The sequence below is a fragment of the Chiloscyllium plagiosum genome, chromosome 24 (assembly GCF_004010195.1).
Source record: "Chiloscyllium plagiosum isolate BGI_BamShark_2017 chromosome 24, ASM401019v2, whole genome shotgun sequence".
NCBI lineage: Eukaryota > Metazoa > Chordata > Chondrichthyes > Orectolobiformes > Hemiscylliidae > Chiloscyllium > Chiloscyllium plagiosum.
The window spans coordinates 49163002-49179573 of NC_057733.1; the positions used below are offsets into that span (position 1 = coordinate 49163002).

General features: G+C 41.8%; 1 protein-coding gene and 1 long non-coding RNA gene across 4 annotated transcripts in view; one reads left to right on the forward strand and one right to left on the reverse strand.

The window, feature by feature from the left end:
* LOC122562276 (cytoplasmic phosphatidylinositol transfer protein 1-like) overlaps positions 1-16572 on the reverse strand; it is a 287598-nt gene that overhangs the window by 267194 nt on the left and 3832 nt on the right. For 2 of the 3 annotated variants that reach the window (XM_043715061.1, XM_043715063.1), the window contains exon 2: positions 3086-3761. In XM_043715061.1, coding sequence (XP_043570996.1) covers positions 3086-3133 — 48 coding nt within the window. In that variant the 5' untranslated portion in view covers positions 3134-3761. Of the gene's footprint in view, positions 1-3085; positions 3762-12494; positions 12834-16572 lie in introns of those variants that run through there. The other variant, XM_043715062.1, reaches the window with a different exon arrangement.
* LOC122562277 lies at positions 1347-12484 on the forward strand. The gene is made up of 3 exons (XR_006315272.1): positions 1347-1863; positions 3302-3444; positions 11912-12484. It is a non-coding gene; the product is annotated as an uncharacterized LOC122562277 (long non-coding RNA).

Sequence of the window (16572 nt, forward strand, 5' to 3'; positions counted from 1 at the left end):
GGAAAAGCATGGCCTAATTAGGGCCAGTCAGCATGGGTCTGTGCAGAGCAGGCTACTAACTTGATTTTTTTTAAAAAATGGAGGCGATGAGGATGATTAATGAAGGTATAGCAATTGGTGCTGTTTACATGGATTTTAACAAGGCTTTCGACAAGGTCCCATGTGTCGAAAGGCTAAGATGCATTGGATCCGTGGTGACTTGGCCATTTAAATTCAGAATTGTCTTGCCCATAGAAGACAGAGGGTAGTGGCGCAATGGTGTTTTTCTGGCTGGAGGCCTGTGACTATTGGTGTTCTGCAGGGATTCGTACTGGACCTCCACTGTTTGTGATACATATAAATGACTCGAATGAAAACATTGATTGGAGGGCTTGCAAGTGTGCAAACGACACAAATATTGGGGGAGTTGTGGATAGTGTACAAGGCAGTCCAAGAATACAGCTGAATAGAGATCAGTTACAGATATGGATAGAGCAGATGGAGTTTAATCCAGGTAAGCGTGAGGTGTTGTACTGTGGGACATCAAATGTCAAGTGAAAGTATACAGGTAATGGCAGAACCCGTTACAGCATTTATGTACAGAAGAATCTTAGGGTTCTTGTCTATAGCTCCCCGAAAGTGATTACACAAGTAAATAGGGTGGTAAAGAAAGAAGGAAATGATGTTGCAGCTTCATAAAAGTTTGGTTAGGCCATACTTAGAATATTGCATTCAATTCTGGTTGCCACACTAAAGGAAAGATGTGGGAGGCTTTGGAGAGGGTGCAGAAGAAGTTTATAGGAGTGCTACCTGGATTAGAGGGTATGAGCTATAAAGGAGAGGCTGGACAAACTAGGTTTATTACTCTGGAGTGGCAGAGGCTGAGGAGTTTATATAATTATGAGATGCCTAAATAGGGATGACAGTCAGAACCTTTTTCCCAGAGTTGAAATGTCTAATACTAGAGGGCGTGCATTAAGGTAAGATGAGCAAAGTTCAGAGGAGATGTGAGGGCAAGTTTTTTTCTCCACGGAGTGTAGGTGCCTGGAATGCGCTGCCAAGAGTGGCGATGGATACAATAGGGGCATTTAAGGGGTTTTTAGATAAGCACATGAATAAGCAAGAAATGAAGGGATATGGACATTGAGCAGGCAGAAGGGATTAGTTTAACTTGGCGTCATGTTCAGCAAAACATCATTGGTCAAGGAGCCTGTTCCTGTGCTGTACTGTTCTATATTCTGTGTAATTCCTTTTGAAAGATACTTGAGGAAATTTATCAGTTTTCTTTTAACAATAACTGATAAATATTGCCTTTAAACAATATCACATTCAATCCACTTTATGTATAATCATTTACAAAGTGCACACAAAAATATTATACAAAAAATGTCAAACTATTAATTACTATTTTGTTCACAAACTTTTCAAGTTACTAATTCCCAAGTTCTTCATTTTTTAAATTAATTCGTGGGACGGGGGCATTGCTGGCTGCCCAGCATTTTTTGCCCATCCATAGTTGTTCTTGAGAAAGTGGTTGTGAGCTGCCTTTTTGAACAGCTGCAGCCTACCTGCTGTTGTTGGACCCATAATACTGTTAGGGGAATTCTGGGAAATTGACCCAGCAACCGGCAGTATATTTCCAAGTCAATTGTTCATGACTAAAACCTTTAACATTGCATTACTTAAAGATTATGACATGTTAAGATGCTACATCATTAGATCTCAACGATCCATCATTAATATTTTCCCTAAATCTCATACATCAAATAAATCCTTAATAATAAGTACAGAAAATTCTACAGATATCGACATATCTGGAAGCATCTGTGGAGAGAAATGGGATTAATATTTCAAGTCTGATACGACTCTTTTTTGGACCTTCTGGTAGGTTAATTCTTTATTTATAAATCCTTGTACATTGTTTTAATTTCTTTACTTGGATTAGCAAGAACCTGTCACACTTTTCTAAGAATTAATCATTGAATATATGTTGCAGCCAAATGCCCTTTGTTCTTTAACAAAAAAACATTTTTAAGAAGTGATGGTATTCCTCAATTTGTTAAGGTTGCATTATTTTGGACTTCAATAATTACAAATTCTAATGAGAATTCTTAAATTTATTTTGTTCAAAAACTTGGAAGGGGTAAATAAAATTAAGATTATTGCTAATCTTTGCAGTGCATGTGCAATGTCTCCACATTCGCTGGCATATGTGTAACCAGCTTTAAAAGGACTGTTATGCTGATTTTTTTAAACTTTATTTGTCCATTTTTCTAATTTATACCTAAGATTTTGTACCTAAGATGGCGCCGGAAATGGCGACTTTGTGCACTTTTCGCTGTACTCATGTATCCCTGTACTTGAGTACATGTGACAATAAACCTGACTCTAAATTCTAAATAAGCTCTGAATGTTTTAGACCAAGAGTAAACAAAAAAAGTTTCACCTCAGCGCCATCTGGTGACAATAGTGAATGGATGAATGTATTGTCCTCCACGATAAAACATATTTATACATTTATGTTTACTACACTTTTCTCACAATAACAAATAACTCCGTTTTTAATGCAGTTCAGTCAGTGCAATTAAAGGTGCACACCTTATGGTAAGAATTCAGTGGTTATGTCTGAAGGATGAGAAAGCAACTACAGTGAAATCTAAACAAAGCCTTTGGTGTCAGTAGATTCCCCACTCACGCCCTCAGTATCTTAAATCACGTCAGCAGGCACTTCCAATTTTCTTCAACTTATCGGCTTCTTTTCAATTGAACGCACTGTTAAACAGTAGTTTTTCCAGAAAGGAAAGAAAGCTTTCCAGTGCGTTCAGGACGTAAACCCCGCGGTTTATGCATACAGCGCAGTCATATGATTTCCATTATGTGTGATAGCAATTCTTTACAATACATACATGTATAAATCAGAAACAAATGGAACGTTTAAAGCCATCATAAATGTGCTCAAATCTTCGTTAAGAATCAAAGAAATTCAACCTTCTCCCAGAAAAACACGACGTGAAAATCGAATAAAATTTTAGTTCGGACATGCATTTTTCTTTGAAAATAAAAAAAAAAGCCCACCATTAAAATAAACCACGGGAGCTATACTTACCTCCTCTACTGTCAGGGGCATGCAAATCCTGAACTCCTTCACCAACATAGTCCTTCCTCGTAAGACTCTTTCCTTCCCAGAAACTCGCAATATAACTCGATTTACTGTATTTCGAACGTAGTCACTGCACAGTTTATGGGGTGAAACGAATCAACCCTTCCTTAGCTTCTGAAGGTTCATGCATCAAAACACAATTGAGTCTTCGCTATCTTTCAGGTCCAGTTTCAAGTTCAGATCATGTGAATGCAGACAGTCGGAATACACAGAAACAGCTCCTTTGCGAGCATTACTCGTAACTGTATCTTGTTTGACTAAGAGAAATCAAAGAAGAAATCGCTTTCATTCCAGCAGAGTCATTGGTAAGACAACCTTATTATGCATTAACCAAAAAAAATGTAAGAATGTGTTAAGTCGCAACGCCACGGCAGGACTCTTGTTCCTTCAGTCTTTCCTTCCCCTGATAAAAGCGAAGTCGGCGTATTTCCTGTTTCAGGTACTGGGTATCTCCCTTACATAACACAGCAAACCAGCCTGGTTTTTACATTAGTTCTCCTCGCAGATCTCGATGGGTATTATGTATCCGATGACTATAACAGTTGTAGCAGAACTCCCTTCAGTTTCGTTCAGTGACGGCAGCAGAAAGGATACTGACTCCATCCAATAGGAACAAACTGGTCTGGAAAGTGGAGAATTTAAACAAAATATCACGTCTTTGATACAAAGCCGTTTAATTGTTATATGTCCCTTAGTGGGAATAGCTTGTTCAGTCATATAATCAAATTAAATACGTGGTTTCTGATTATGACAAACGTTTTCAAATCTAGGTCGATTCAACGGATATTTTAATGCACACCAAATACATTAATAGTGATATGTCTGACAGTGATCAAAACAAAGTAATATTAATTAGTATGAACTGATTAACACTTCACCTCATTTTACAAATAATGAAATTTCAGTTTTGAAAACAATAATGTAATCTTGAACAGATGTTTGACTGAGTACTGCTAAAATATTTTCACAGAAACTAATCTGACTGAGCGCTTCAAATATTTTTAGTTAACTTGCTGGCGACAACAGAATTATTCTGGAAACAACTCGAGCAGTTTCCCACAGGTGAAAAGATAAAGTTGCCATATTTCAACCGGACCGTAGGGATGCTCTCTTTTTAGAGCGAGATGATGACTGGTGTAGTTTAAACTAGAATTCACCATGCCTCAGGCAAGATGAGGAGGTTGACAAGGGGGATTCTTTCATGCTAACCTCAGGAATTGAACTCATGCTGTTAGCATCACGCTGCAATGACAAATCAGCCATCCAGCCACTGAGTTAACCTCCTACAATGCAGGATATATGATAAAATAATCAGGATAATTAATTATTACTATTCTCTTTCTTGGTTTAGAATTTGGGTCTTTAATAAAAATTGCTGCTTAATACAACAAAGGCCTACACTTTCAAGTATCACTACTAACGTTTGAGAAGCAATTGTACATCACCAATGGGACAGTGTATTTACTTTGAACACTTGAAAAACAGATTATCTAGTCACTACCATACTGTTGCTTGAAGAAGCTTGTGCGCAAACTGGCCTTTGTTTCTTACAACTTACACTTCAAAATCTTCATTAACTGTAAAATGCTTTTAAGATATTCAATCATGAAAAGCATGTGTTTAGTTCCTTGATCACTGCAAAAATCAAAACCACACAAGATCCAAATTTCAATAACATTATCCAGTATCACAAAAGCCTTACTGAAAAAGAATCACTTAGATTTCTGCACTTGTCCCATGACTGCAAACAATTTTGACCAATCAATCTGACACACTCTGGTTTCTAATACTTTTTCAGAATGACTGCCAAACTTCAGTAACCCTATATGCATTACATTGTTCTTTCTCCCTGTTTTGTATCCATCATCTCATACATTTATACCTGTCGAGGACTTATCAACAGCAATAGCAGAATCATAACTTCATGGATAGGTGCATCCCTCATTTTCTCAAAAATCAAGTCAGGAAACTAATCCTGGTTCAAAAAGCAGTGTAAAAGGCATACCAAGAGCACAACCATGTGAAATAACTGCAAGAAGCCAGTATCAATCACCAAGTCACCTCTAATTTACACGTGCATAGTATATGACACTGACGCAACTCGCTCAGAGCCAGCTGCTAGAGTGGACAGAACCCAACACTTGTTTATTTTTTTTTCTTTATTTTCTTTCTTATTTTATCCCCCAGCACCCATGCTGTGTGCGCAGGTGTGAGACAGTGAAAGACACAAGGTCCACCAGGAAGAAAAGAAACACCCGAGTGGCCAGTGACAAGCAGTCCCCTTCTCAAAGGGCAATGCTTTGTGATAAAACAGTGAAGGGGAGGGCAGGGATTAATTCAAAATAGAGTTGGAGGGGGAAATAATGCACTCCACTCCCTGCGGCATCCACCTCTCCCTGAACAACTCCAGGGTGTCAGTGGACACCGCGTGCTTCTTTTCCAGAGACACCCGGGCTCTAACATAACCGCGGAAGAGGAGCAGGCAGTCGGCCCTAACGACTCCCTCCATGGCCTGCTGCCTGGACCTGTTTATGGCCAGTTTGGCCAGGCCCAGGAGCAGACCCACGAGGTGGTCTTCAGACCTGCCCTCCCTCCTCCGTACCGGGTGCCCGAAGATCAGGAGCGTGGGACTGAAGTGCAACCAAAAGCAGAGGAGGAGGTTTTTAAGAAAATCAAAAAGGGAGTGCAAATGCTCACACCCAATATATACATGGTCCATAGAACCACAGAACAAGCAGTAGGAGTCCGTGAACCACCGCAATCTGCGGTTGCAGGGGACCGCTGCGTGCAGCGTCCTCCACCCCAGATCCCCGAGAGAAAGGGGGAGGACTCCCGCGTAGGCAGCCCTCCACTGGGGATCCCCACCGCCCGGTGGCAAATGGGCACGCCAAGGCGGTGGATGAGGGAGAAGAGGTGGACGGTGTGCAGCAGCAGTCGATACAGGGCCCGCCTTTTTACATCCTTAAAAGGGACAAAATGAAAATTCTGGAGGCGGCTCATGTTGTGGGGCACAGGCTCCCGTGGGAAGTACGGGACCTTGGGGCCAATGTGAAATTCCGCCTGGGCTGGGGTGAGCACGGACGGGATCCCACCGCACACCTGAGCGTCCTCCAACTGGTGCACTACGTTGGGTCCGAGCACCGCTGTTTTAAGGCATCAGATGGCGGTGGCCACATAACGGACGTCTACCGCTGCCCTGCTCGCTATGTCATGCCGCAGCGTCCAGCCCAGGCCCCTGGCACCCAGCACGTCCCCGACCCTCGTCACCCTTGCCGCCAAGGCCCTTCCCTCCGACAGCCACTCGAACCCATGAGTACGGAGCAACGGTTCCCTGACAACAGCCACTACTCCTGCTGGAGGGTAGGCGTGGCGCGATTTGACCATGTTCCAGACAGTGATCAGTCCTGGTAAAAGACAGGCAGCATGTCGTAGTTGAGGTTACGCACCTGGCAGAAAAAATACGTCGCCAGGGCGCACCACCTAGGAGGAGGCTCGACGTAAAGGTATTGCTGCGAGGTGCGAAAGCGGAACGTCGCGACCTGGGTGCGGATGCACACCAGCGACTGACCGCTCTCCTCAATAGGGAGAGTCAGAACCTGCGCAGCGACCCAGTGCATCTTTTTGTCCAAGAAGTCGACCTACGTTCAATGGATGTCAACAACAAAGCCAGGAGGAGGGACCAAAGTGACCAGCCAGTACCACAGCATGGCAGCCACCAGCTGGTTTATGACCAGCACTCGACTCCTGTAAGATAGTACTCGGAGCAGTCCTGTCCAGCGGCCTAGGCGAACACTTCTGTTTATGTCTGTCAGTCAGGACTCCCTGATTGGGGCTGTTGACTCGGGCCAATTGGGGAACTTATATTCTATCAGGCACACCTGGCCGGCATTATTCCAACCTCTACATTCCTCTCCCTCTAAGCCCTAAGATGTCAGCCTGTTCTTTATCCTGTAGCTTCTCCTGGGGTAATATTGCATCAGGTCTGGTTCCTCTAACTCTGCCTCAGATACTGGTGGTGTATACTGGACCCTAGCCTATGTCTTATGGCAGGGAGTCTCAGCCGAAATTCATCATCTTCAGGTAGTAATGGCGTTAGGTCTGCAACATCTGCCATGCCATCTTGTCCCGAGAGGCTTTTTTTGATGAGAGGGGGAGAACCCACAGCCTTTTCAGATGTTCTGATGGGCCAGATATGAATTGCTCCCCTCCATGTACAAGGTTGCTGGATCATTTGATTCACATGCTTTTTTCAGGACTGCCTCTCCTACCTGAACATTGTATGTCACCGAATTAGACCTCACATCGACCATGCCCCTTACCCATGCAGGGCTATGCCCGTGGTTTCAATACCAAACTATCTCCATAAATAAACCGTCTCTCTCGCTTAACAAAGTCAAGTCTGGCACTGGCATTCCTGGTGCCATTTCACCTCCCCCCTCAAGCTTAGGAAGATCAGATCAAACCCTGGTGCAGAGTCTTCTCTCCATTAGCAACTCTGCTGGTGGTGTCCCTGTAGTTGTGTGAGGAGTGGTCCTATAATCAAACAGGAACTGGGACAGTTTGTTATCGAGTGAAGCTATAAGCTTCTTTTTAAACTTTCTCTTCAACATTTGGACTGCTTTTTCCACAAGACCATTAGAAGATGGATGGCATAGCATTTAAGCCTAATTTGCTGAAAGCCATTCAACTTTAGGAAATACTCAAATTCCCTGCTTGTAAATGATGGCCTGATGTCTGTGACTAACACCTCCGAGAGTCCATGCATTGCAAAAGTTGCTTCCAGCTTTTCAATGGTCATCCCTGTGTTTGACAAATAAACTCTGTGCACATTGAATGGGCATCCACATCAAGCACGTGAAGGGGCCAGCATAGTCGAAGTGTAATAGTCTAGGGTTTACCTGGCCATTCCCATAACTGTGGGGGAGCTGCTGGCGATGATCTTTGTCTTTGTTGGCACTCTGGGCACTGCACCATCAACGTGACAATGTTCAATTAGCTATATCCAATTCTGGCCACCAGACATAACTTCTCGCCAACATCTTCATTTTGGAAACCTCTGGATGATCCTGGTGGAGTTCAGTCAGTATCTGGCAGTGACCTTTGTTCAAGACAATCACTTGCTCCCCATAATATACTGTGGTGATCTGGTCTCAGGGGGTCCAGAAAGGTTTAAATTCTGGCTGTGATGACCCTTTAGTTTTCCTCATCACCACCAGCTGTTTTAGTTTTTCCAGGTTGAGATTTTTTGTGTCCACAGTCTCATATTGTCAGTGATGATCAGAAGGGTGTCCAGACTATTCCAGTAGCAGCACCACCACTGGTGTATCTGCCAGCAGAAGGCGGCTCAAAGCATCCATATTGCCACTTAGCCTCCCCGATGCTGTTCCAACTCATAAGTGTATAACAGCCCACCGTTGAATTCAACCTGAAACCATGAACGGCACAACCCTGTCCTCTTTCAGCATCCCTAGCAGGGGTTTGTGATCCATTACTATTACAAATTTACTTCTATACAGGTGTTGGTGGAACTTCCTTACACAAAAGATGACCGTCAAACCTTCCTTCTCTAATTGGGCTTTTTTTTTTTAAGCAATAGCCAAAGTCCAAGAAGCATTTGCTATCAGGCGTTCCTCACCACTGGCCTATGGGCGAGCCAACACTACTCCAATACCACATGGTATTGTCAGCACTACGTCTCTCTTGGGATTGTAGTGTGCCAACACCTTAAATGATGATAGCTGCTTCACTTCCCTAAATGCTACATCTTGGTTTCCAGACCCTTTTCCAGGGCTGACCCTTTTTTAATAGCAGAAGCAAGGGTGCCAGTTTAGAGGCGAGGTTATGTACAAATATTCTGTAATAATTCACCAACCCAAGGAAAGATCTTAACTCTATGATATGGGAGCCGGGGCACCTTTGATCACATTCACTTTATCTTCTGACAGGTGTAGTCTAGTCTTAATCAACTGTCGCCCAAGGTGGTCACTTGGGATGCCTAGAACATAAATTTTCCCTTCCTAAGGCATACATTGGCCTTGGAGAAATGTTTAAGCATTACGTCTAAGTTCTCTAAATGCTTTTTGTTGTCTTCCTGGTTATTAACACTTCATCCAGATAAATGCCAACCTTGTAAAATGTTCTCCATTGTTGACTGGTAAATGGCACAGGCTGATGATATCCCAGTATGTTGGTACAAACCCTTATGGGTATTAATTGCAGCATTCTTCTTGGAATCCTCACCTAATCAGAACTGCAGGTATGTATTGTTCATATACAGCTTCGCAAAGGACAACCACCTTCCCTTTGTCAGTTTTGCATCTAAGTCCTCTATACGAGGGAATGGTTATTTGTCCAATTGCGTAAAGTGGCTTACCAATCGCTTGAAACCTCCACAAGAGTGAACCAACCTGTCAGACTTCACAGTCGGTACGATCAATGCTACCCATTCTGCAAGCTGCACTGGTTTGATGATTCCTTCACTTTCCAGCCTCCTGTAAGGCAAATGGCACTGGCTGGGCCTTGCAGAATGGTGGAATTGCTTTTTGGTCAACAAGTGAGGGGGCCTTGGCCCCTTTGATAGTCCGTTGACCTTCCTGGAAGACGCTTAGGTATTTAATTAGGATTCACTTGAAGAGTCCTGCCCGAAATGTTGTCTCTCCTGCTCCTCAGATGCTGCTTGACCTGCTGTGCTTTTTCCAGTGCCACACTATCTAATCTTCACTAAGACAGTCATTTTCTAATCAGAAAATATTGATCCAATCAAGTTGAATTTTACTCAACCAATTTCATCCCATCAAACTTACTACACAAGTCAGTGGTAACTGAACGAGCTGCTTCACATAACAGACCAGAAGCAAATATTTACCCTTAATCTGTAGGGATTTCCCAGTATAGTTCTCAGCCTAACTGAGGTCTTAGGTAAACGTAAGGGTTCGAGTCCAGAGCGAATTTTGGTAACGACTCGTCCTGCAATTACTGATCAGCCAGCCGATAATGATATTGAACTGGGTGACCATTTAACCATATGTTTAGTTTCATTGGTTTTGCTTTGGACGTTGCTCAGCAAAATAACTATCACAAACCAGATGTTGATGGACTTCCAAGGGTATGCACTCTCCTGGATGCCGGCCTATAAAATCTCTTATTCAATTCAGGCCCAGTGGGAATCTTTTGCTGTCTTGAGTCCACAAACTGGCAGCAACTGCAATGGTTTGCCGGCCTGGATCCTCAAGAAAATTATAACTATTTACCAAAGATTAGTTTTGTTTTGGGTGTTTGCTGTGGGCTGACACAGAACACTTTTGTTCGGATATGTCCTGAGTGAGGCTCTGCAATTACCTTCAATCAAGTGGCATTCCCCAAGCTCATCTAGCCTAGTGAGGGTGTCTACTTCCACCAGAATACGCTGTAACTCAAAAACTCCATTTGTTGCATTTTCTAATGATCAAGCAGGTTATACTGCCTGTTTGAAGTCCAGGTGAGCCTTAGCTAGCAGCACTTTTGCATACTCACATCATTAATCGCATATACAAATATGGCTCTCAACGTCTCACTTTAGACTTAAACCAAAATCACACACCTCTGCCAATTGTCTTAACCCCATCAAAATTCCCGATATGGTTTCACTCGTTCTTGAACTGCCAAGCAAAACTGACAGCATTTCAGAATTAGAGGAAGCTTGGGGTCATAATAGTCCCTACTAGCTCCATAAACTCAAAAGGTTTTAGTATCTGGTGCCTTGGGGAAAGTTAGGCTCTTAATAACCAAAAAAGCTGCAAGTTCATGAGCTATCAGAAGAATTACTCATTGGGGTAGACGGAAAGCAATGTAATTTGCCCAGAAAAAAAAAGGTTTTTTGCACATACTGGACACAGTCTTCAGGATCAAATGAGTCAAGCTTCCCAAATTAGCAACATGATATCAGAAATGCTTACCCCAACTCAAAGATGACTGTTATGAGCAAATCTCTTCAGGGCTTTTATTTTCTCGTTGCCATTGAAATAACTCTATGAAGGCCGGTATCCTGTCATCGTTTATTTACACATGCACATTAGATGACACTGATCCAGCTAGCTCAGAACTGGCTCCTAAAGTGAACAGAAGCCCTGACACTTCTGTCTCTGTCAGCCAGGACTCCCTGATTGGACCAGGTTAACAGCCTCAATCAGGGAACTCATATTCTACAAGGTCATCTGTCTCACTTCATTCACACCATGCATACCAAAAATGTGGTGCCAACCTGGATGAAATCAAATCCAAAATGGTGGACAGGAGAGGATCATGGCTGCAGGTGTTGCTCTTTTTTTTTGAGGATTTATTTCATCGCTGGAGATGATTTTTTCTCTTTCTTATAGCAGTTATTACTATTTTTATAAGTTTTGCATTGTTTTTGGAACTTTAAAAAAGATTTTTAAAAAAATGATACCTTAAACAGGAGGACAATTACAACATTGAAAAGGCACCTGGATGGGTACATGAATTGTAAGGGTTTAGATAGCTATGGGCCAAATGGGACTAGATCAGCTTAGGATATTTGGTTGGCATGGATGAGTTGGGCCAAAGGGTCTGTTTTGTGCTGTATAACTCCGTAACACAGTACAATATACATAGTAAACATTAGAAGCAGCATGCTAGAAGCAAAGCTATGCAAGCCCATAATATACAATTCAGATCAAAATGCAGTCCTATCATCTTCAGCCATGAATAGTGCCATATGACTAAATAATTAGCCTGGGGAAAGACTATTTACATTCCCATCTTCAATGATCACAGATGGTGTGAAAAAGACAAGGATGAAACATCTGCCTCCATCTTCAATCAGAAGTGCTGGATAGACAATCCATCTGGACTTCCTCCTGAGTCCCAGCATTTATCTCACCAGTCTTCAATCAACTTAACTCACATCATATGATATCAAGAAATGGCTGAAGGTATGGGATTCAATGGGCCCCAACGGCATTCTGGATGCACCGGTAAGGTTTTGTTCTCTAGATCAACATGAATTCCTCAGGATAATGTTGTGGGGCCAACCAGTTGCTCTTTCTTCAAAGATCGTCATAAAGTAAGAGGATGTTTTTGATGATTGCAGGTCAGTTCCATTTGCAACTTCTCTCATAATAAATCTCACCCTGTACTGCATGCAGAAATGCTCAGACAATATTTAAGCTAGAGCCGATAGGTGTATAGTAATATTCATATTACAGTAGCATCAGGCAATAAATATCTCCAGCAAAGTGCCATCTAAACATCTCCACATTACATTCAAAAGCATTGGCATGGTCGAAGACATCTATCGTCAGCTTCCTGGGTAGCATCATTACCCAGGAACTTAACTGCAGGAATATATACCACATACCTTGATAGTAATATGCAACATCTACAAGGTCCACTGCAACAAATCATCAAGGTCCTTTGATGGTAGAATGGGATTTCAATTCAAGGGCACTAATATTAGGGAAAATGTGAACAGTACCCCCCATTGGGACAATCCTCACCCAAACCAAGGTGGGACCAGTGTTCTGGTGAATCACGTAACTAGGATTTGTAGTGTGTATATTGAAATAAATAGTGGAGAAAAAGGATCATGGGGGACACACAAGGTAATAGAACGAGACAACAATGTGATTAATAATAACCAGAATGTGACAGGATAAAATCACAAATTTAAAAATGCATCAGAAAATAAAAGACTGCAGATTTCAAAAACCTTATCTAAATGTGCACACCATTTGTAACAAAATTGATGTATTGCTGGCAGATATAGAAATAGTTTTTTTATTCACTTATGGGACGTGGTCATTGCTGGCATAGCCAGTATTTATTGGCCATTCTTAGTTGCACATGAGAAAGTGCGAGTGAGCTGCCTTCTTGAGTTACTGAAGCCCATTTCCTACAGCCACACCCAAAATGGTGTAAGTGTGGGAGTTCCAGGATCTTGACTCAATGACACTAAACATACAGCGATATATTTCCAAGTTTTGATGGTAAGTGGATCGGAAGGACATTTGCAAGTGGTGGCATTCCTATGCATCTGCTGCCCTCATCCTTCAAGAGAGTAGTGGTTGTGAGTTTACATGCCCTGACAGCCATCAGAGATATGATTACAGGGTGACCAAGGCTGGGATCCTGTACACGGACAGGTACTTGACATTCCACAAAAAATGGAAGCAAGGAAAAGTGGTTAATCTTTAATTAATGATGTCATTCGTACAGTAATGAGAGATGGCCTTAGCTCAAAAGGGTTAAAGATAGAATAAGTTTGGGTAGAGATAAGAAATAGTAAAAGGTATAAGATCACTTGTGGGAATAGTTTAAGCCCCTTAATAGTAGTTACATTGCAGGACAGAGCACTGAGTAAGAGATAAATAGGGCATTTAAATAATGTAGAACAATAATCATGAGTGACTTTAATCTTGATGGAGAGTGGAAAGATCAGATTCGCAAAAGTAGCCCAGAAAAAGTAATTCACAGAGTGTATATTCAGGACAATTTCTTAGACCTGTATGTTCTACAGCATCTAGCTATTCTCGACAATGGGGAGATGGGAATAACAAACAATCTCATTGTAACAAAGCATTCAGATGACAGAAAATGTAACATGACAGACGTTTATATCCAGTTTGAAGGGGGGAAGTGCAAGTCAAAGACTAGAGTTTTAAACCCAAATTAAGGTAATTATAACGAAACACAACAGCGATAGGAAAAGTATACTAGGAATCTTGGCTCAAATATAGATGATGCAGTGGCAAATCTTTTGAGAGATATTTAATACTTCAAAGCAAATATTTATCCCAGTAAGAAAACAAGATTCTTTGAGAAGGATGTATCACCTGAGGATTAATACGGAAGTTAAAAGTTAAGGAAAGATTGAAAGAAAGACCGTATACATCTGCAAATATTAACAGGAGACCAGGCGAATGGTCAGAGAAGAATCAACAGAAATGATAAAATATTTTAAAACAGGTAGTTCGCAGAAGACAAACGAAAGCTTGTGAGTAACGATGAAAAATAGCAAGGGTTTCTAAAGGTATTTGAAAAGAGTCACAAAAACTAGTACTGAACCTCGAAGGAGCAAGTATGGAGATCTGATCATGGAAAAGAAAGAAATATTGGAAGCATTAAACCGGTATTTTGCATCTGCCTTCACTGTCAATGACTGAGAAAATTTCCAAAGATACCTGAAAATCATTAACTGCATGAGAAGGAAGAACTTTAAACAATCACTATCACCAGGCAAAAGGCACTGGGAAAACTATTAAACAGATAGGCAAATCCAAACAATTACACGCTCTGCATCCCAGTGTCTGAAAAAAAGTTGTTGTAGCGATAGTAGGTGCATTTGTTCTAGTTTCCAAAATGCTTTAGATTCTGGAAGGGTCCAAGTGAAAAATAGTCAACATAGCTTTATTCAAGAATGGAGAGAGAGAGAAAACAGTATACTGCAAGCCAGTTGGCAGAATATCTGTCATAAGTATTCTCTAATTTTTTTCCCTTGCTGTGCCATGTCAGATTTCTGTGCATAAGGGTAGTTTCTGTAAGCAGAAGCCAATGCATCAAACGTGCCAATTGGGATGTGCAGAACTACCTAGTGACTGCTTGGCCTTTGAGGTAATTTTAGCCATGGGGAAATATCTTGAAAGATCCTTATTGAGCTTACAGGAGGACCATTCTTGGAAAATCAAAAAATTACTGGATGGTTTTGTGAAAGGCAATCAATCATTGTTATATAATTCATTACTTTTTTGAGGAAGTAACATGCAAGGTGGAAAAGAGTAGAGAAAGATGTGGTGTATTCAAATTTCCAAAAGGCTTTTGATATCACAGGAGTTGCTGCATGAGTTAAGATCATATGGTGCAGGGAGTAATACGTTAATATGGATAATGGATTGGCTAGCAAACAAGAAGCGGAGAGTCGTGTGAATTTTTTTTTGGTTTGAATGCTGTAACTGGTGGAGTGCCAGTTACATGGATACAGGGATTGAATGCACATAAATTTGACAATGACACCAAGATAAATCTAACAGGAAGTTGTCAAGAAGAGGCAGAGAATTGCAAGCTGATATAGATAGCATCCAAGGAACAGGAGAATCGACGTTTTGGGCATAAGCCCTTCTTCAGGAAAGAGCCCTTCCTGAAGAAGGGCTTATGCCCGAAACGTCGATTCTCATGTTCCTTGGATGCTGCCTGACCTGCTGCGCTTTTCCAGCAACACATTTTCAGCTTTGATCTCCAGCATCTGCAGTCCTCACTTTCTCCTCCAACCTGATATACATAGGCTGAGTCAGTAGGAAATATTTGCCAGTTAGAATATAATTCCCAAAGTGTGAATTTCTCTACATTGGAATTGTTATGGACCAGGCCAGACCCCTCAAAACATTTCAAGATGGTAGCCCAAAACCTAATGTTGTTAGTTGTTTTAAGCAGGTGTAAAGTGGATACTCAGGAGAGTATCAGCTGGTCAAACAAAATAGCTTTTATTTACAAGATTATTGAATGAAACACAAACAACAGAAAACCAAATAATCCAACCTCTCTGAAAACCCCACAGATCATCCCACCTTAATGATGCTGTTCCAAATACTTGCCATAATCCCCATAAACACCCCTTGACACAAAACGTAAAATCAAACACAAGTTTTTACAGGATAGAAGTCAGAGACAGAGGGAACGAGAGGGGGGTTTTCAACTTAATCGAAAAGACAGGGAGGTGGGCAGAGGGCGCGGGGTTGCCTTTTAGTTAAGAACAAAATTAAATCTATGGTGCTGAATGACATAGCTTCGGATGATGTGGAGTCTGTGTGGGTGGAATTGAAGAACCGCAAAGGCAAAAAAACCATAGTGGGAGTTATGTACAGACCTCCTAACAGTGGTCAGGACCAGGGGCGCAACATGTACTGGGAAATAGAGAAGGCATGTCAGAAAGGCAAGGTCACAGTGATCATGGAAGACTTCAATATGCAGGTGGACTGGGTAAATAATGTTGCCAGAAGATCCAAAGAAAGGGAATTCATGGAATGCTTACAGGATGGCTTTTTGGAACAGCTTGTCATGGAGCCCACAAGAGAGCAGGCTATTCTGGACCTAGTGCTATGGAATGAACCAGACTTTATAAAAAATCTTAAAGTAAGGGAACACTTAGGAAGCAACGATTATAATATGGTAGAGTTCAGTCTGCAGTTTGAAAGAGAAAAGGCAAAATTGGATGTAATGGTGTTCCAGTTAAATAAAGGTAATTATGAGGGCATGAGAGAGGAACTGACGAAAATAGACTGGAAGCAGAGCCTAGCAGGGAAGACAGTAGAGCAAAAATGGCAGGAGTTTGTGGGTAAAATTGAGGACACTGTACAGAGGTTCATCCACAAGAAGAGAAAGATTATCCGGGGAGGGATTAGACAGCCAGGGCTGACAAAGGAAGTCAGGAAATCTATCAAAGA